Below are 19,157 nucleotides of genomic sequence, written 5' to 3' on the forward strand. Positions count from 1 at the left end.
CAAGCAATGGTACCAAAGCTGAATATGAAAGCACGAGTGCAATGACTCGCAGATAGGTCTCTTCCACCCAAGAGGTTTTCTATCACTTGCTATTCTAGTCTTCCTTGCGTTACATGAAGTTTGATCACACGTTATCAACATGACTTCAACCTGCACGTCACTAGTGCCCCCTTATCGAGTGACTCCGAATAATCGACTTCTCACGGCTGGCTCCGGCCCGATGCGTTCTTCTCGGCCAGATTGTCCGTGCTAAGACCCTTCTTCATGTCCTCCTTCCAGACGGAACGCGCCGTCTCGGAAACGCCGGGACCCTTGTAGACGCTGCCGTAGAGACCGGTCGCCCAGCTCTGGCCGTCCTGGGCTTTTTGAATCAGCCCGTTGTCGCCATTGGCCTTGTTGGTAGAGGAAGCATTCGGCTTCTTGCTCTTGGACGAAGTTTGGCGGCGACGGTACCACTTGCCGTACGCCAGGAGGTAGTACAGGCGGAAGCACAGGAACGCGAAGCGGTCGTGCTCGAGGTCCCCGGGGTACTCGGCGCCGAGGTCGACGGCGGCGGCGAGGCCGGACAGGATGGCGACCTCGTGGGCGTTGACGAGGGTCCAGGACCCGGCGAAGCGGACGCGGCGCCGGGCCTGCAGAAACATGACCCAGGGGACCACGAAGAGGTAGTGGGTGTAGCCGTGGCAGAGCTGGTGCCACCAGTCCCTGCGGATGACCTTGGTCTCGTCGATCTCGGCGTCGGACCAGAGGTGCGAGTCCCGCGCCTTGTTCAGGTAGATGGTCTGGAAGACGTGCTGCTCGAAGGGGACTTTCTCGGGGAACTGGCTTTGGTAGTTGGAGGTGTCGAAGCACATTTCTAGTTTGGAGCGGTCCGAGGGGTACATCTTGATGTAGTACATGGGGCGGAAGTTGTTTGCGGCCCAGTCCAGGCGCGATTGGTAGTCTTCCACGGCGCTATTGCTGTTACCGTTCGCGTGCGATGTCGTCTTGGCAACGGCCAGGTCCTCGCGGTAGAAGTTCTCGTAGTGCCGCTTCATGTAGTCGGCGTCGTTGTGGGTGATGGTGATGTCGTCACTGAACTTGGCCGAGCCCAGCACCTTCTTCTCCCGCCAGCTCGCCGTCTTGCCCAGCACCTTCTTGGCCGTGTCGGCCAGACAGCAGAGGATGAGCTCGTCGTACGTCTCCTCGCCGGCGGGCTCGTCCGGGTCGCCGCCCGCCGGGTTGTGGTGGTCCGGCGCCGGGGTGCGAGGCTTCAGCTTGACGACGACGCCGTGCTTGTCGCGCTGGACGATCTCGGTCAGCTCCGTGGACAGGCGGACGGTGACGCCGCGCGCGACGAGGTCGTCCTTCCAGGTGCTGTAGAAGTCGGACAGCTTTGGGAACACGATCATGGGCGGCTGATTGCTGACGACGGTGTGCCTGTCGGGCTTATACCACATGCCGTACGTGGGCGAGGTGCAGAGGCGCTCGAACATGATGGCAGGGACCTCGGGCGTGGCGTTGCCGGTGCCGAGGAACAGGGCCGTCATGGGCAGGGCGATGGTGTTGGTGAACTCGTCGGAGAAGCCGCCGAGCTTGAAGACGAGCCGGAGCGGCAGCAGCGCGAAGAAGACCTCGAACCAGCGCATGATCTTGAGGTAGGTCACGAGGCGGCAGATCTCCTTCTGGTGGCGCGCGAGCAGCTGCGTCGGGAACACGTTGGTCCAGAACTGCTCGTCCTTGCCGAAGGAGACTTGCAGCTCGACGGGGTCGGCGCGGAACCCCTGGCGCGCGAACATGGTGGCGGTGTGGTGGAAGATGTAGGAGCCGCCCTGGACGCCCTGGTTGCACCACGAGGCCCCGTGGCGGTCCTTGTCCAGCGGGATGGAGAAGGCCTGGCCGCCGCAGTAATCGACCGCATCGATCAGGGTGACATCAAACTGGCCGGGCTGTTGTGTGAGGTGGTATGCCGCGGACATGCTTCAGACCTCAGATCAGTATACTATATATACAAGGGTATATATTTCGGCAGCCCAACTTACCCAGCAGCGCCGGCGCCGACGATGAGCACCCTCTTTGGCTTCCCGTCTTGGGAGCCCGGCTGGCCCCCGTTCTGTTGCCCGTTTTGAGCCATGGGTGCGTCGGCACTATCTCTTTCTATGTCACGATCGAACGGTGCACTCGCCATGAAGATGAGAAGGGTATGCGTGTAAACCCAATTAGTCCCTACGACACGACAAGGTGCAGTAGGGAACCGCTCTATTTAGACGACTATTCGAACCATTGCAAGTACCAGCAACCATGCCCTTTTTGCTGGTATCGATGTTATGTAATGACCCCTTGATTCGAATACCATACGTCATTGATCTGAAGGCCCTAAAGGACATTGCTTTTAGCCTTTGCACCACTGTAGCTTTGAATGCGGTCCATCGGCGCCATGGCATAGCGCTTAGATGGCTAGGAAATCATTAGCCAGAACGAGCATGAATACCAAACGAGCGCTGGGTTGCAAGATCGCAGGTATACAATCATGATAATAGAGTCATTGATAATCCCCTGCAGACCACCGTCCAGATCTTGGTACGACCCGATCTCGCAGGCCATCTCATGCGGCGATCTACCAAGATCTGCCAAAGGCGCATCGGCTTAACCAAGATCGGATTAGGGCCGGTGGGGTTCTTATTCCAGGACACCATCCTCACAACGCCTGCCCCGTGGTCGAGATAAGCAGCTGCCGGGACAATTGGTACGGCTCTTTGGGTTTAATGACCTCCATCGACCGTAGTTCCGGCTTTCTGCAATATTGACTTTGAAGAACCAAGCAATACCCGTCCGTTGTGGGTACATAACCGGTAGACTATAGTCGCTCGCCGTCGTCATCTGCTCAGTACCCATAGATGTGAACCAGTGTCTAGATATTTTATGAGAGCAGGTTATATACAGCTACTTCATTCGGGAATCGGGGAGGACTTGGATTCCCCCGTTCATTAGCGGGGTAGTCCTCACTTCTTGGCCTCTAGATACTTCTGCCAGCCGTCCGAGGACAGCTTCAGATCCTTCTCCAGGACTTCGTCTTTCATCTTGGTTTGATAAGCCTTCATCTGCGCAGCGTATTCGGGATACGTGGTGCCCAGGATTCGGATAGCCAACAAGGCAGCATTGGTCGAGTTTCCAATACCCACCGTAGCACAGGGGATGCCGCGGGGCATTTGCACGATCGAGTAGAGGCTATCTACCCCATCCAGGACCGAGGCTTTGACGGGAACGCCGATGACAGGAAGGTGTACCTCGGACGCCACCATGCCGGGCAGGTGCGCGGCTCCGCCTGCTGCGGCAATGATAACCTTGACTACTCCCTGTGCCATCTCCGCCGCAAACTTCATCATGTGGTGTGGCGTGCGGTGGGCTGAAGTGATTCGAACCTCGTATGGCACATTGAATTGGTCAAGGATCTTGAGCCCGGCAGTCAACACCGGAAGGTCGCTGTCACTGCCCATCGTGACGGCCACCAGAGGGGCAGCCTTGGGTGATAGCGATGTCGGCGCCGCAGGTGCGGCTTCACCAACTCGTTCCGCCCGGATCTTGTCGGCACTCGCAATCAATGGTTGCGCCATCTCCACAAGTTTGGAGATGGACGAGTAGCCAATGGCTGTAACGTGGCCGATTTTTCTTCCCGGCTTCGATTGCTTGCCGTAATCGTGGAGGTAGACATCCATTGACCGGTTACTCAGCTTCCTTGATAACTCGGCCAGTTCGCCATGGGATGTTGGCTTGGCACCGCCGAGGATGTTCACCATAAGTGCTGAAGGCACTCTGGGTACAACCTCGAAATCCTCTGGGAAGTCGTTCATGATGGCGCACAGCTGTGCCTTGTACTGTGACATCTGAGGAACAGCTTCTATCGTGTAGTGCCCACTGTTATGAGGTCGAGGGGCAATCTCGTTGACTATAACCTGGCCTGGAGTGAATGGATGAGTATATGATATTGCCAAGCCTTGGATCAATAGCGTCAGAACTCACCGTCTTTAAGCAGGAACATCTCAACAGCAAACACACCCCGACCCCAGAGGTGGGACACTACGTCACACGCAATCTTCTGGGCGCGTGCCTGCATATCGTCTGCCACGTTCCTGGGTGGGAAGAAGACCTTGGTGCAGACGCTGTCCTCGTGGATGGTCTCGACCACGGGGTACGGCATCACCTTCTGGAGCTCGCCCGCATCGTCCTCAGTTCGCACAACCATGACAGCCAGCTCCATCTCGAAGGGCACCCAGCGCTCGGCGTAGAGCGGCTGGTCGCCCATCTGCTGGATGGCGGTCTCGAAGTCATCGGGGCTTCGAACCTTGAAGTTGCCCCTTCCGTCGTAGGATCCCTTGGCGCCCTTTAGCATGTACGGGAAGCCATACTTGGTGGCGGCCTCCTGCAGGGAAGCACTGCGATCAGCACCCGCATCGGCAATGGCCATCTGCTCGGCAATGGGGATCCCCTTCTTGCCGAGGTACTCTTTCTGTTCGTACTTGTCCTGGATGAGCCGTATCGTCTTCCAGTCCGGGTGGACGGGGACCTTTTTCTTGGTCACAGCACCGTCGGCATTGGTGACATCGACACCAACCGTGGCGATCTCTTCCAAGACTTGGGTGTCGACGTGCTCGATTTCCACGGTCAAGACGTCGGAGCGCGAAGCCAACAGCTTGATCTTCGCCGGATCCTTGAAGGAGCCAGTGACGTGTAGATCGTTGTGATTGGCCTGCTTGGCGGGAGAGTTCTCCTCGTCCAATATGGCGATCTGGTAGCCAAGGGGACCAGCCGATTCGCAGAGCATGCGGCCCAGTTGGCCGCCGCCCAACAGGCCGATAATCGGCTTCGTAGTCATTTTGGTCAAAGTGGTTTGGCAAATGCAGGCCGCGGGCGTGGTGTTGACAGTGGATTGATCCAAGCCCTTGATGATGAATAATGTGAGGTCAAGACTCAATCTTCAGATCATGTCGCCCTCCGGAATCGCTTCAGAATTCCATCAAATAGTAGAATTCATGGAGGGGCACTTTTTTTTTCGGGGGAGTGACGGGTACCGTGGGGTAATTTTCAATCTGATAGGGAAAACCGCCCAGTGGGGTTCAGGCGATGTGGGGTACAAATGTCATACCTACAAGGGATCTGCCGTAACCAGCTGAAGGTTATTGGGCAGGCTGTCACCAACTGACTCCAGTAACCACAATCATTAATGTTTCTGACGGCAGGCTACATGTGATGGCTAATCGAATCTTGGACTGCCCACCGAGTGGGTGGGTAGATGGATAGATAACTTGATTGGTTATGGGATAGATAAATATGTACAGGAAGAGAGCCATTGGGACCGCCTACATTTGGATAGGCGCGAGACTATTCAGATGTCATAGCGGTAATAGCTCCGTAACCCAGGGTATCGAAGAATGTAAAGGATGGGTAGGTATGTGAGCAGCAGCCTTCTGCGCCGCTTTCTTTTGGCCCATATGTCCCTCCCTGGTCACGCCAAGGGTCTCGGGCGCCCGAGAAACTCCGGGGAAAACAAAAGAGAAGGCCCGCCCTCCCCTTCTGTCAGCAAACGACAAGCACAAGTATTCCGCCGCTCGGCATCGAAACCGGATCCGCATGTCTCATGCTCATAATACATGGTTTCGGAGAACAAAGAAAATCGAGGAAAAGATGGGAAATCGTGTCCTGGGACATGAGCGCTGGGGGTGTCACCGTGGTGGCCAAAGTCCATCCAAAAGGCCCACGCTCTTTTTCTTCTCTCCCCCAGCACGTCCGAAGTCGCCTGTTGTATATTCTGTTAAACATTAGAAATTATGTGCGTGGTTCCACTCCTTCGAGAATCTTTCTGGCAAGGTCGATTCGCCGCCGGTAGAGTCTGCTTTCGCTGCTTGCTCGGCCGTTCTCGGTTATACCGAGCACGCATTTTCCGAGGCTCGCAACCAGTCTTTGGACGAGGATCTGGTCCTCCTTGGGCAACATCCCTATGGCTTGTTGGTCGCCGTCCTGCACACTTTCGCATATGCTCGCCGTTTCGCTCATAAGGCTCTCGGATATCTGCTTAAGGTCCTGATCCGGCGATTCCCTGGGTGATGCTCCGGGCGTCAAGACACCATTGGATCTTGATTGGTGCGCCACTGGGAAGCTGCGAGTAGTACCAGTCGAACTTATTGAAGCTACTCCAGGGCGATGCTTGTAGGCGGCCGTGCTGGTCAAGGGACGCTGAAGAACGGAAGTGCGCTGCTGCACTTGCTCCATGGTGGTTTCGCCAGCGATGTTGTTGAAGCCGAACGTAAGACGCTTGGCCCCCTCGGGTGAATGGGAAGACGACCTCTCGGGCATGGCTTCCTCGGGAGATTCCTCGGCAGATGAGGTATCAACCCTTGTGAGCCTACCCTCGGTGGCTGTAGCAAAGGAATCAGTGCTAGATACGGATACGTCGCTCCCTCGCCTACGTCCGCGCTTGGTGACTACCAAAGGTCCACGAGCGGTTTCGACTGAGTCCTCGGAGTACTCGGAGCTGTAACTGTCCCGGTTGCCCTTCTGCAGCATTCGCTTTTGGGTCATGCTTCCCATAGCACTATGCAGAAAGAAGTGCTCATAGTCGAAAGCATCTTCACGGTCTTCATGCGACATCTGGTTTTGAACGGAATCGTGGTAAAATGACTCGCCGCTTTCACTGTCGAGGTCGACTACATCCACAAAGCCATCGCCTGTCTCATCTTCATAGCCGTCTTCCGTCTGCAGATCGTCGTCGTCATCGAATTCAAGTCCTGTTTTGCTCGGAGATTGAACGTGTATTTCCGCCGGGGCAAGCTTTGTTTGTGGCGAATATGGCTCTTCAAGGTCGGTGTAAATAGATAACTCGTCTGATAACCCGCTGACGACCCTTGCCTTGGTATCCTCTTCTTGAGCGGGGGTCGTTTTGCCGTTAACCGATGCCGCATCCTCACTCAATGCGCCCGCTTCCTCAGAACCGCCGTTGGTGGCTGCGTACCATTGCTCGACACGAGCATGGGTAAATGGACTTGGCGTTCGCAGGCTGGATAGGCTTCGGCGTTTCATGTTGTCCTCGCGAGCCTGGTCTCGCAGAGCAGAGAGTCGCCCTTTTAGGTCTGTCATATGGTCCTTCAGCTCTCGCATCTGTGCGGTAGAGGCAGATCTTCTCAAGCCCTTTTCATTGAACGAGCCAAATGTAGGACTAAGGAAGGACTCGAGCTTGGAACTCTCAATACTAGCTCGAACATTTTCGAGGTCTTGGGGCACTTCATCCTCGTCCAAAGGCTCCAGGACGACTTTAGTGTCGTGTAGCGAAGCCTTGCTCTTCGCGAACGTTTGGTTGCCATAGAGCGAGGCCTTCGGGTTCCCCTCTTCCTCCTCCTCTTCCTCCAGGAAAGGGTCCTCTGGCGGCATATATTCAGCGCTTCGTGATCCTTTCAGAGGTCGCCTATAACCGCCTGCTGTGCCCAGCGCGCTTGACGCTCGGGGGAGAACATGGGGGCTGGCTTGCCCTCGGTCGGAACGTTATTCTCGCTCGAGATACGGCTGTGCCCGCGGGGGTTCTTCGTCCCGGTAGGCTCATTAGCGCTGTGTATTGCGGTGGCAGGACGTTGAAAAGATGGCGAGGGCGTAGAGTCTGATCCATATGAAGACATGGACGTTCTGGCACGGTTAAGGTTCCCCTCCATCGTCTATATGTTTGACGGTTAGCACAACAGCTCGCAGCGCAAGCGCATATTTGTATGCGGAATAACCACCAGCACTTACCGTGAGCCTCCTCTTCGCATTCGCCAGAATTTGCTCGGCTCTCCGGCTCAGGACTGTCGAGTATCGGTCCTCCTGCGTTGGAGCAAAAGTCTCGCTAAACTCCTGAGTGGTAGGGGTCTCATCTCCAGTTATCGAAGCCTCGTCGTATGCGTATGATGCAGCATTGCTCTCTTCGTCGTCGCCCTGGAAAACGCTATCGTCGACACTGGCCGTGTCGTCAAAATCTGCAAACACCCTGTGATTGTCTCCATTGGTGATCGTGCTTGTTGACTCCATCGAAAAACGCCGGTCGCGGTCTCGGGATAGTATGGTCTGCCCTGAATGCTTCTTCCTCAGTGTCTCGTATACCATGTTCATCGCCTCTGGTTGCTGAAGACTATAAACGGAACTCGCCCGTCGCGCACCAGGACCGCCGACTGTACTTTCATTTTCCGTAACCTCGCCGATATCTGACAGCATGGTGCCATTACCGTATATAATAGGAGTCGTGGGGGTGATAGGAGCAGCCGGAAAGGCGGGTGCGCCAAGATCGAACTGGCTCATGTCGAAGCCATTCGCACTTTTCCACATCATGAGAGGCGATTGCGACCTGTCTGGCGAGGAGACGTTTCCGGGGTCCCAGTCGGGCAAGATCATGTCGGGGTTTGTTAAAGTAGGCGAAGCCGGCATCGACGGGTGCGGGATCGAGCGAACAGAGCCCGTCGACCCCGACTTGCCATGGCCACGGTCTTTAGAAACGTCTGTCACTGCCTGCATGGCCATATTGGCAATCATTTGGTAGTACTTGACCCACTCAGCGACTCGTGGGCTGCAGCCTGCGTCGATTGCAGGGCTTAGAAGGTTTGCTTTTTCGCAAGCGCGTCGCGAATAAATGAACGATACTTGTGTCTTAGGCTTGGACCCGAGTGAGCGACAGTGCTTGCGACAAGTCGCCAAAAGTTAGGGGCTTGTATTAGAAGGGCGATTTGTGATTGAATCGACCACCTCGTCTCTCGCTGATGCCGTCAGCTCATAACGGTTCTTTTTTTCGGCGTTGCAGAGTTCGCAATGAGTAATGCGGCAGGGTCGAGAAGCTCAGCAGGCGGTGCGGGTAGCTGTCAAGCGAGGGCGGGAGACGGATACTCGGGTCGCAATTCATGTAAGTATCGAGAAAGAGGGAGTGAGAGCTCGATGCCGGCTTCGACAAAGCTAATATGGAGTGGGCAATCCAGTCGCGAGCAACGCTGGCACTATGGAAGCTCGAGGTCTGAAGCTATGCGGATCGCGTCGGCATGGTTGGAGGCCCTGGTCGTAAAATGAAGGGGATGCAAACGGACAACGAAGCCTGGCTGTCTTTCTTTCTTGCTTCTGCCAACTCTGCGCGATCCCGATTCCTGATAGGGGATGATCTCCCACACCCTCCAGCTTTCCTGTCGGAGAGGGCCTGTCAGTGTATCTGGAGATTTGCAGGTTCAAGGAGCCCCGTGATTGGGCGTTCAAGCAGCAGGTCGTTGGCCGGATGGGGCACACGCAGATGGGGGCCTATGCCAGTCGCTTTTCGTCTTATTAGCTGATTGGGGGGCAGCAGGGAAAAGAACAAAGGATATTGCGATGGATGACCCCTCCACGCACGTTCTCAGTTCCTGGTCTCGACCCGCTCGCTCAGCTCGAATCCCTGGCCAGCCCTGGCCTCTTGGTGCCTCCTGGGGTCTTTTGGTGCCTCTTTGGGCCTGTGGTGCCTGGATCGTAATTGCACTTACGAGTTATTCAACCATTCGGGACGATGCTAGGCTGCATCCGGCCAAGTTCGGCTCGAAGCGTTTACTCGTATGTGGAAGGGTTGAGATTTCTCACAACAAGCCAGGTTCGCGAATCTTACCAACTCCGGCAATTCGTTGGTTTTAGGTGCGTAGCACGGCTGAACTCGGCACCCTTGGTGGCTTCTTCTTCAGTAGGCACCTAGTTGACGGGACGTTCCTTTTCACTTGTGGAGATGCATCGCAATCAAGCCATGCCCGCTGGGGACGGTTGAGTTTAGACGAGATGAACTGAGATGGTTTTTTTATGAGCTCACTATGCGGCACAATTAAGCACGCAATAATGCACAGGTGCGTGCCCGTGTTCGGTCTATGGAACTTGCTGCTACAAAAATAAGTAGGTACATGTACCTACGGCCTCATGCATGATCGGGGTTACAAGTAGGTAAGAGAAGGGAAGAGGATTCCGAAAAGATAGTAGTATCCGTAGGTACTCCCCCCTTTCCATGGCTAGGGACTAGGGACATGTAACTGCATGTCAGAACAAATGCAAAACATGCACCTTCGGGCTGGATGTTTTCCAGGAACCCTGCCAGCCTGCTGCTGAACGGCTTAAGATGCCTGGGCGCTCCGATTTCTGGCCTGGAGGGTGCGGAAGTGAGGACCTTGTAGCCCAGAAAGAGTCCGAGCACCCGTTTGCCATTGATTAATGCCAATGATGTTGGGCGATAAACCCGGCACTTGCAGGTACGCAGCCACCACACAACATACACTGCATTATCGCTTTCGCATAGTTCCAATAGTAGCAAGCATTCCGTGCCGGCGATTCCCACGGGCTGATTCTGTTCTCGTGTCTTGCAGGACAGGACGACAGCATCGGTGACGATATACACGGGAGCTTGGCTATACTACTGTACTAGCAAACGTTCCACCCAATAGTGCTACCACCTCTGCCTACTTAGTCATTGGGCCGCTTGGCCATATAATCCACACAAACGGGCCTACCTGCCTATCGCAAATCAAACTGTCGGCCTCGCTTGACATTGAGTTAGGCCAGCGGAACGCTAAAAGGGATGGATCCATCGCCTGGCATTAAGCTGCGATGAGGGCGATGTTTCCACATGGGAACACATGGGGACCTTGCGCAAACATGCTCAGCTCAAGCATCTCTACACACACAGGAATGCCCCGGTGCGAGAAAAGGAGAATTAGAGGGAGAGTGGACTCGCGAAAACGGGACTGCCTCCGGATTTGTTTCAACATTTTGTATCAAGGCCACACTGCATCGCAAGGCTCCAGATGCCAAGAGCAAGTGCCGTTAGGCCTTGACTAAGTAAGAAGCGGGTGCAGACAAGGGACCTCTGGAAATGAAGATTAGGAGGAGCCTTCAGTCATCCACAGCCGCATTCGCAGCCGGGTTTTTGGTAAGATGAGTCGCGTGCCTTTCTGGTATGTATCCATCTACATACCTACTACATACAACCTCACTCTCGGGACTTGGCCTTCAATTTAAGGAGTTCCTCCGAGTTCCTGTACGCGATACGCTCCAGCTGCTCGGGCGTTACCAACCCGCTCTGTTCCAAGTCTTGCATGAACCTAAGCCCGTCCTCGTTCTTGGTGAACGGGTAGTCGACGGAGTAGAGAATTCTCTCAGTCTTGGTGTTCCGCAGGATGGTCGCCATCGGGTCGATGCTCCAGACCCCGCTGGTGGTGATCCAGAGGTTGGTGTCGTAGACCTCCCGGAACGGGCGCTCGCGGGCGCCCCACCGCGGCGACAGCAGCATGATGCGTTGCAGCATGAACGGAAGCATCTCGCCCATGTGGCCCGCAATGATCTTGAGCCTACGACGTTTGGGTGTTAGTGTTGCTCTTTAGGGATGGAGATCGCATGGCCCAAGATGGATAAATCCCGAAATCGAAATGCACTTACCGGGGAAACCGGTCGAACGTCCCCGCGGCGAAGAGGCGAAGAATGTGCAGGCCGACGTCCGCGTGCCAGCCCCAGCCCGACGCGCTGAGACTAAGCGTCGCGGACTTGGCCAAGTTGCCCGTGTATAGCAGATCCGTCTGCTCCGGGGTCGGCCAGGTCGGGTGCAAGTAGATGGGCACGTCCAGGTCCTGGGCAGCCTGCCAGAAGCCGTCGTACTCGGGCCCGTCGTAGTAGGTGTTGCCCGAGCGGTTGTCGACGAGGGCCCCGACGAAGCCCTGCATCTCCCGCACGCACCGGGCCAGCTCCTTCGCGGCCGCGTCGGGGTCCGCCATGGGCAGCACCGCGAAACCGGCGAAGCGGTCCGGGTGCGCCCGCACGGCGGCGGCGAGCTGGTCGTTGGCGGCTTGGCACTGGGACACGCGCATGGCGCCCGGCCCGTGAGAGACGACCTGCATGAAGATGTTGTTTTCATCCATCGACTTGAGTCGGATAGGGCCAATGTCCGCGAGCTTCTCAGCGACCCCGGGGATGCTGCCCAACTGCTCCGAGTACAGCTGCTTCACATCGTCGGCATTCTCAGAGAGGAAGTGCTCCTCCAGTGTGATCAACGGAGGCACCATTTTCACCCAGGTATCTTGGAATGACTTCGACGGCTTGCGAAGTCGTTATCTGAAAGTTGAGGGGATACTGCCTTACTTGCGGCTAAATCATCGCCAGAACTTGTAGTGGCTGGTGGCATGAGCTGCACCTCGGACTTCCGCCAGAAGACCGAGAGAGTTTGCGCCCTGCACTAACCTAGACCATTCAGACATCAGCACCTCGTGATCGGGATGTCAAACAACAAAAGATCATGGTTACTCGAGCGTACAGAAAACATCCAGAGAGATAATCCCACCCAGCATTATATAAAACAAAGTATTACCATTTGTCAGTATATATGTAAGTTACGTAGGGTAGGATTCACAAAATCAACCTCCTGCCAGATCTGCTACTGGCCTACAGTTTCAGACACAATAAGATACCATCTAATAACAGGCGCAGAACATCGGATGGCGTGCGCCACATACTTACACACACACAGCTTGCATGACGAAGCGAGCTGCATATCGCCGTTTAGATAGCCCCAATAGATTTGCGTGGCAGCATTCTTCAAAAGCAGTGCATTGATTGACCGTAGCAAGTCCTATCTATGAGCCGGGTGTATAGGACCATGAGCTTTGGCTGCTAATACAACCTTGTGATATGCAATCGATTGTCCTGGAGATCCATTGGTTGGCCTCGAGTTTTCAGCGTCGTCGCCGACGTCTTCTATAGCTGTGGTAGGTGAAAGCCAACAGTGGAGCTTCAGCGGCTGCTCACAGTGGGGTCGGTCGCGTTGGGTTAAAATCTCAACATCTCATTTCCCGGACCGTTGATTGCACTCTTCCTCTCAATTCCCACAACAGCAAAGATGGCACTACCTGTGAATCTACTGGGTAAAACTCATCTCAGAGGTCAATTAAGTCGTTGATCACTACGGACTAGCAGTTTTGCTCATATTCTCGTAAGTTCAAGCTGTTATCTTTCTTGCACATCTCCCATTTCTATGATGACTACCAACAAGAATTCTGCAATTCTGAAAAGATCCTCTATGGATAGTCTTCGGATGTTTCCTTGGATCTAAAACGTGGATAACTCTCTTGACCTGATCGGAAATATTCCCTTTCCAGCTTTTACCTGAATACATTTGCCATCTGAAGCTGACGGATCAATACAGACTATGCAGAGTCCCGTGTCCCTGTTCTAACCCTCCATCGGGATAGAGGGAGGGTATCGCGCGCCGGCAGGAGTGAACTTGGTCAAAGTCTCATCTAGCTCCTTCATGTCTTGCTCAGACAGTTCTACCACTTTGGCGTTCTCGTTCACGCGGTCTGCCGTCGTAGCTCCGGGAATCGGAACGATCTCGGGCATGCCAGGTCGCTTGGACACGGCCCTTGTCCAGTTGATTGCCAGTTGCGCGGACGTGCAGCCCTTTTTCTGGGCCATCTCCTCGACTTGGTGAGCGAGCTGGATGTTGATGGGGAAAGTGTCAGGCTGGAACCGGGGGAAGTGGCGCAGCATGCTATCCTGAGGGATGTCGTCCAACGACTTGATCTGGCCGGTCAATATGCCACGGCCGACAGGTGAGTAGGCAACGAGCGGGATGCCGTGCTCTGCGCAAGCAGCCGCGACACCGTTGTCGAGCACATCAGTCGCGAACAGTGAAAGCTCAACCTCGCAAGCCACGATCTTTGTGATCTTGGCCGCCTCGTGAACAGTTGACGCCTTGACTTCAGACAGCGAGATGCCCCCGATCTTGCCAGTCTGTACGTATTCCTTGTCGATGACGCCAAAGGTCACCTCGAGGGGTGTGTTGGGGTCTCGGCGGGCATACTCGAACATGTCAATCTTCTTGCGTCCGTTCAGGAGCTTGATGCAGTTGTCCAGGGTCCTTCGGACACCCTCAGGGGACCCGTCTATGCCAGATGGACCCATGCCGCCCTTGATGCTGAGCACGACCTTCTCGGCATCTTCTGGATACTTGGCGAAGTAGCGGTCCAGAAGGGTAAGACTGTTGTGGTCGGGAGTTCCGTAGAACTCGCCTCCGTTCCAGAAGTTCTTGCCGTTCTTCAGCGCTGTGCGCATTGTCTCGAAAGCTTGCTCCTCGGAGCACGGGTTGGCGCGCCACGTGAGACCCTTGATTCGTTAGACCTCACCGACTATGGTGATGGGGGGTCCGATTCGTAACATACCATGAGGCCGAAGCCAATGGGGCCAATCTCCTTTCCCATTAGTTGAGGCATTTCGATAAATGAGAGAATGCGTATGCAAGTGAGTGCAGGGTGTTGGTAGTTTGAGTCGGTGCAAATGTATGGCTGAGAGACTGGTTCTGTACGGTTGTGTTGTTTGAGCAGGAGTTTTCTATTTTCTGCGGGGTCTCGAGGCGTCTTTATATAAATGGCATTTACCACGATATATGCAGTTCGAATGGATTCTACCCATCTATTACAAGAGCCCACAATCATGGCCTGTCCGGTCCTCCTGGCCCCTCCGACGCGTAGCCGTGCAAACTCCATGACGACAATGCCGGAGCCATCGGCATTATGTTAGACTTGTTGCATATTGCCGCGTCCATTGTACCTATATGCGGGCGAGAGTTAAGCGGACTTAAGTAGTGTCGGGTTTATAAAATCCGTTGCGCCTCCGCCCGAAGCTCGCCCCCAGAGCCATTGATAGGATTCAGATCCTTGGACCTGTGAGATTGATTGTTTCCCTTCTTTGGACAAATTTCGGGGACAAATTGCATCGCATGGCTTCCTCTCTAGAAAGGCGAATGTACATGGTAGACTGAGACGACACCACATATGCAGGCTGAAGAAAAAAGGCCCCACCATCGTAGACCTCTAGGCTGTAGTACCCCTCCATCCGTTGCGCTCGAGGGCCCTGGACATAAGTTCTTCTTGCGATCTTGAAATGTGAAGGTCATCGCATCTTGGTTACCGTAGAAATGGATTCCGGAGTGGATGAAAATGAGCATCTATACCCGACTCTGCAGTAGGTACCATCTCAATCCTCGTGTATTCTATCTGGGGAAGCAAGTTCTTCTCCGGCGCGCTGTGTGTGCGCTGTCGCAAAACGACGAAGCTTTTCAACGGACTGATTACTTACTCGTGCGATCCTTTCTTACAGTCCGCTCAAGCTATTCGATGCGGCAAAGTCTCAAGGCAGATATTTGTACGCATGCGCGCCCATGGTGCGCTATAGCAAGGTAGGCGATATTTCTCTTCGGATACGTCTCTTTCACTCTCGATCTTCCGCACCGCCGTTGGGGTTTTTTGGGCTTGCGCAGCTTTGGGGTAGTAACCCCCCCCATATCTTGGGATAAGAATGTTAAACACTCCTGCGCAACAACCTTATAGCTCGCCTTCCGCCAAACCGTCCACCACTATGGCACCGACCTGTGCTGGACCCCCATGATCCTGGCCAAGGAGTTCAACCGCTCCGTCGTGGCCCGGGAGAGCGACCTGAGCATCTCCACGAGAGAGGAAGGCGGACCGCAAGCCCGGGTGCCCACCGTCGCGCAGTTCGGCGCCTGCTCGCCCCTGGAGCTGGCGCGGGCCTCGAGCCTCGCGGCGCCCTACGTGAGCGGCGTGGACCTGAACTGCGGGTGCCCGCAGTCGTGGGCGTGCGCCGAGTCGCTGGGCGCGGCGCTCATGGACCGGCGCGAGCTCGTGCGCGACATGGTGGTCGAGACGCGGTCGCGGCTCGCCCGCGACGGCTGGGCCGTGGGGCTGTCCGATGAAGACGTCGACGAGTCCCCGCGGGGCCGCAGCGTGACCGTCAAGATCCGCGTGCACCAGGACCTGCGCCGGACCATGGACTTCATCGACACGGTCCTCGGCGATGACGGGGCGTGTGGGTGGAAGCGCAACATCGACTGGCTCACCATCCACCCTCGGACGCGTAAGACGCCTTCGAGTACGCCGATCGATTTGGAGGCGCTGGAGATCCTGACCGAGAAGTACGGCAAGCGGGTTCCCATATTGGTGTCCGGCGATGTCTTCACGTTACGCACCTTGCCCTACACGAGCCACCTCCTCGATGACGGCAACCACACGCCGACTCTCACTTCTTCTACAGACCCAACTGCTGCCACCAGCACAAACCCGTCATCAAACTCTCAACAGCACCAGCAGCTTCAACTCCCGAACCTCGCGGGTCTCATGTCCGCCCGCGCCCTCCTGGCCAACCCGGCCTTGTTCGCGGGCTACGAGACGTGCCCTTGGGAAGTTGTCGACGTGTTCCTCACGAACCTGGCGCGGGCGCCGCTGACCCTCAAGTCAAGCGTCCACCACCTGACCGAGATGCTGGGCCCGGGCTACGGGCCGGACAAGAGGGCGCTCATAGGAAAGCGGGATCGGGAGAAGCTCACCAAGTGCGGAAACTGGATCGACGTGCTCGACTGTCTGAAGGAGTTAAGGGCCAAGGCCGGGGCCGCCACAGCAGCAGAGAAGCGAGTAAACAATACTCGGTGACGAAGCAGACCAGCTTCCTACAAGTTGGGTACAAATCTATAAGAATACATACCGACATCATGTCTAAACGAGGTTCTAGTTGCTTTTGTAGCCATAAAGTGGAAGAACAACAAATATGAATCAAAACAATGATGAACCTTGCAGAGTACCCCATTGTCCAAAAACCTTATATCAATCTACAGATCACCTCTAGCGTAATTCAGTCCGATCGCATTGATCGCGGTGTTTTAATACGTTAGCATCGCTGTATTAGGTCATTATACGCGAGTGACTATGTGCTACATGGAGGGTTCTCCTTTCCGGGTATGCCATGAAACTCCTCGAAGCAAAACGAGCCCCAGAATTATGCCTAGCCAAAACTCCAAGGTTAAAAATCCCAATGCAAAGCCTCGCAGGGGGGGGGGGGGACAAATGCCAAGTTACATGCCCCCCCCCTTTAAAACGCCGGCTAAATAGTCCTCTGTGGGAGTGGCACAGAAGGAGGAATGGCGATGGAAAGAGTTAACTTGCCGATCGCTGGATGATAGTAGTGTACAGTCGAAGAAAGGCGTTCTGAAAACAACTCGGTGGGGGGAAGTACCTAACCTAGTGAATGCCTGTTCACTCGTCCAGAACTTCACCCTCGTCCTCCTCGCTGTCCCTGCGCTGCCGCTTCTGATCCCTATTCTCATCGGAAACCGGTTCGTGCTCTTTCCTCTTAGCAGGGCTAGAAAAGGCCTCGGCGTTCCTGCTGTCGTCCTGGGCAGTGTGCTCATGGGTAGCAGGATCATTCGCAGCCTCCTTAAGGGCAGTATCTGAATCGCCTGGGCCGGTCTGTGGCGGGCCCTGTGATTCAGGGTTTGCGAAAGATCCTCCCTTAGAGCTCTCGTCAATGTCCATAGCATCGTCATTAGCTTCGGTGGAGGATGTGCCATTAGCTGTACCCTTAGCAGCGCTCTCGTTTGCAGCAGTCTCATCATTACTGTGGCCGTTTGCTCGCCCCTTGGATCGCGGCTCTGGACTCTGGGTCTGGTTTTCCGTTCTGGGTGACACATTCGTGCTGGAACCCTCACCCGTATTCCTAGTCGAGTCGAAGTTGAACCCAGGCGAGCCTTGATATGATGGGTTCTCCGCTTTCCTCAGAGGGTTCTCTTTGTAAAAGTCCACCATGATGGCACATGCTTGTTGCATACGCTCCTCGTTCCCTTCCAGTGCTATCCACCATGGCTTGCCGCCGAGGTCGGGGATCGTCTGCTTGGTAATGGTGCTGGCAAAGAAAATGCTGGACAGCGCCACGTCGCGTGATTCCACGAGCAGCGGCAAGACTGACAGGCATGAATCGTTGCAAAAGGTCCATGCGGATTTCCTCAAGTCCTTGTTGTGGATGCAATTGAGTTCCTCCAGCAGCTTGTAAAGGATTTGGTAGGGGTGCGTAATGCTGAGGTCGAAGGTCAGGTACTCGAGCATGACTTCTTCGTAACTAAGGATGGAGTCGCGCCAGCGCCAGTATTCCTTAGACTGCTCATCGATGATGAGATTGGCGTTCTTCTGGGCCACTTTGGCCACCGCGATAATGATATTCTTCGTCTTGGCGCCGTTCTCTTCGGTCTTGTTCGCTAGAAATAATGCCGTTGCGGCAATGTTCTGTACAGCAGGAATGGCCGGTCAGCTTGTCTGATGCATGCAGGGTTTGTGGGCAACCGAGCAGGAGCAACCTCGCACGATGGACCCACTCCGTTGGAGGGACGCGAAAGAAGGCGTGATGGGATTCAAAGAAGTGCAACTTACGTAGTGATGGATCCCGCGCTTCTCGTCCATGCTGCAGCGCATGTAGAACCGATGGAAGAAGACGCCGGCGACGTAGAGGGTGAGCTGGGGTAAGTTGAGCATGATGCCGACATTGTATATGAAATTGACACCTTTGGCACGTCGCAAGCGCTCTTCGGCCGGAGGCATGCCCTCAGCGATGCTGGGGCTGCTGTCCACCTCGTCCTGGGTGAACAGCCATTGGTTGGCGGCCATCCTCCTGCGCGCTGCGGGCTCGGTCGCCGTGCGTTCGGGCGAGCGCGCACTGCGTGGGCGAGTGGGAGACGGATGGGTGTTGTTGTGCGCCGGCGGAGGATAATGGGCGTGAGGCGGTGGTGTAGGGACGGCAGGAGGGACGTCGCGTCTCTTGATGGGCGACTGGGAGGATCGGGTGGCTGAGCGTGCACCGTTGGTGGTGGCAGCAGTAGTGGATGAAAGTTGAGGATGCTGCTGCTGCTGCGGGTTCTGCGGAGGTTGAGGTCTCGTGGTGGTCGGGGGTTGGTAACCTTCACGAGCCGGTGGTCGATATCGGTCGATGCTGGCCATGACGAGGCAGTAAAACTAACAGGACTGGCTTCAACTTTCCAGGCGCTCCGTTTAAGTTCGGAAGGTTCGTGGTCGGTGCCGTAGTCAATAAGTCAGGGCGTCTTCTGGGGCGAACTGGGGCGATTGCCGACTGTTGGAAAGCCGGCTGGCCTATGACAAACCAAACACCCTGTTCCAGTGCCAGTTCCGAGCAAGTGCCAGGCGACGGGCGCTCGTCAATGTTCCTTTTTACTTGGATGAGGATGACTGAAGGTACCAACGCAAAAAGCACTCATCGACTGATCGACGGGAGGGCATAAAACAAATAAGGAAGCGCTCTTGAAATGCGAAGCGTCTTTGCGACCAGGAGAT

At 55.4% G+C, this 19,157-nt stretch overlaps 7 protein-coding genes across 7 annotated transcripts; 1 reads left to right on the forward strand and 6 right to left on the reverse strand.

Moving 5' to 3' along the window:
* Window positions 1-200: 200 nt before the first annotated feature.
* Window positions 201-2,167, reverse strand: PG986_012044 (FAD/NAD(P)-binding domain-containing protein; the record flags this gene model as incomplete). Its single annotated transcript, XM_066848266.1, has 2 exons — window positions 201-1,959; window positions 2,022-2,167. The coding sequence occupies 2 exons, from the start codon at window positions 2,165-2,167 to the stop codon at window positions 201-203; spliced, it is 1,905 nt and encodes a 634-aa protein (XP_066694962.1).
* Window positions 2,168-2,981: 814 nt separating this feature from the next.
* Window positions 2,982-4,852, reverse strand: PG986_012045 (phosphoribosylaminoimidazole carboxylase; the record flags this gene model as incomplete). Its single annotated transcript, XM_066848267.1, has 2 exons — window positions 2,982-3,937; window positions 4,000-4,852. The coding sequence occupies 2 exons, from the start codon at window positions 4,850-4,852 to the stop codon at window positions 2,982-2,984; spliced, it is 1,809 nt and encodes a 602-aa protein (XP_066694963.1).
* A 950-nt stretch (window positions 4,853-5,802) lies between these two features.
* On the reverse strand, window positions 5,803-8,517 carry PG986_012046 (uncharacterized protein; the record flags this gene model as incomplete). Its single annotated transcript, XM_066848268.1, has 3 exons — window positions 5,803-7,389; window positions 7,443-7,679; window positions 7,756-8,517. 3 exons carry the CDS (start codon window positions 8,515-8,517, stop codon window positions 5,803-5,805), a joined length of 2,586 nt encoding a protein of 861 aa, XP_066694964.1.
* A 2,458-nt stretch (window positions 8,518-10,975) lies between these two features.
* PG986_012047 (uncharacterized protein) lies at window positions 10,976-12,041 on the reverse strand (the record flags this gene model as incomplete). Its single annotated transcript, XM_066848269.1, has 2 exons — window positions 10,976-11,333; window positions 11,422-12,041. 2 exons carry the CDS (start codon window positions 12,039-12,041, stop codon window positions 10,976-10,978), a joined length of 978 nt encoding a protein of 325 aa, XP_066694965.1.
* Window positions 12,042-13,203: 1,162 nt separating this feature from the next.
* PG986_012048 (aldo/keto reductase) lies at window positions 13,204-14,243 on the reverse strand (the record flags this gene model as incomplete). The annotated part of the gene is made up of 2 exons (XM_066848270.1): window positions 13,204-14,136; window positions 14,193-14,243. The coding sequence occupies 2 exons, from the start codon at window positions 14,241-14,243 to the stop codon at window positions 13,204-13,206; spliced, it is 984 nt and encodes a 327-aa protein (XP_066694966.1).
* Window positions 14,244-15,130: 887 nt separating this feature from the next.
* On the forward strand, window positions 15,131-16,475 carry PG986_012049 (tRNA-dihydrouridine(20a/20b) synthase -like; the record flags this gene model as incomplete). The annotated part of the gene is made up of 2 exons (XM_066848271.1): window positions 15,131-15,208; window positions 15,360-16,475. Coding segments are annotated over 2 exons (1,194 nt in total), but the record flags the coding sequence as incomplete, so codon positions are not given.
* Window positions 16,476-17,075: 600 nt separating this feature from the next.
* Window positions 17,076-18,806, reverse strand: PG986_012050 (cyclin-like protein; the record flags this gene model as incomplete). The annotated part of the gene is made up of 2 exons (XM_066848272.1): window positions 17,076-18,098; window positions 18,243-18,806. The coding sequence occupies 2 exons, from the start codon at window positions 18,804-18,806 to the stop codon at window positions 17,076-17,078; spliced, it is 1,587 nt and encodes a 528-aa protein (XP_066694968.1).
* Between the last annotated feature and the right edge of the window lie 351 nt (window positions 18,807-19,157).

Source organism: Apiospora aurea, assembly GCF_038362705.1.
Source record: "Apiospora aurea strain CBS 24483 chromosome Unknown utg000008l_segment0_segment0, whole genome shotgun sequence".
NCBI classification, from domain to species: Eukaryota; Fungi; Ascomycota; class Sordariomycetes; order Amphisphaeriales; family Apiosporaceae; genus Apiospora; species Apiospora aurea.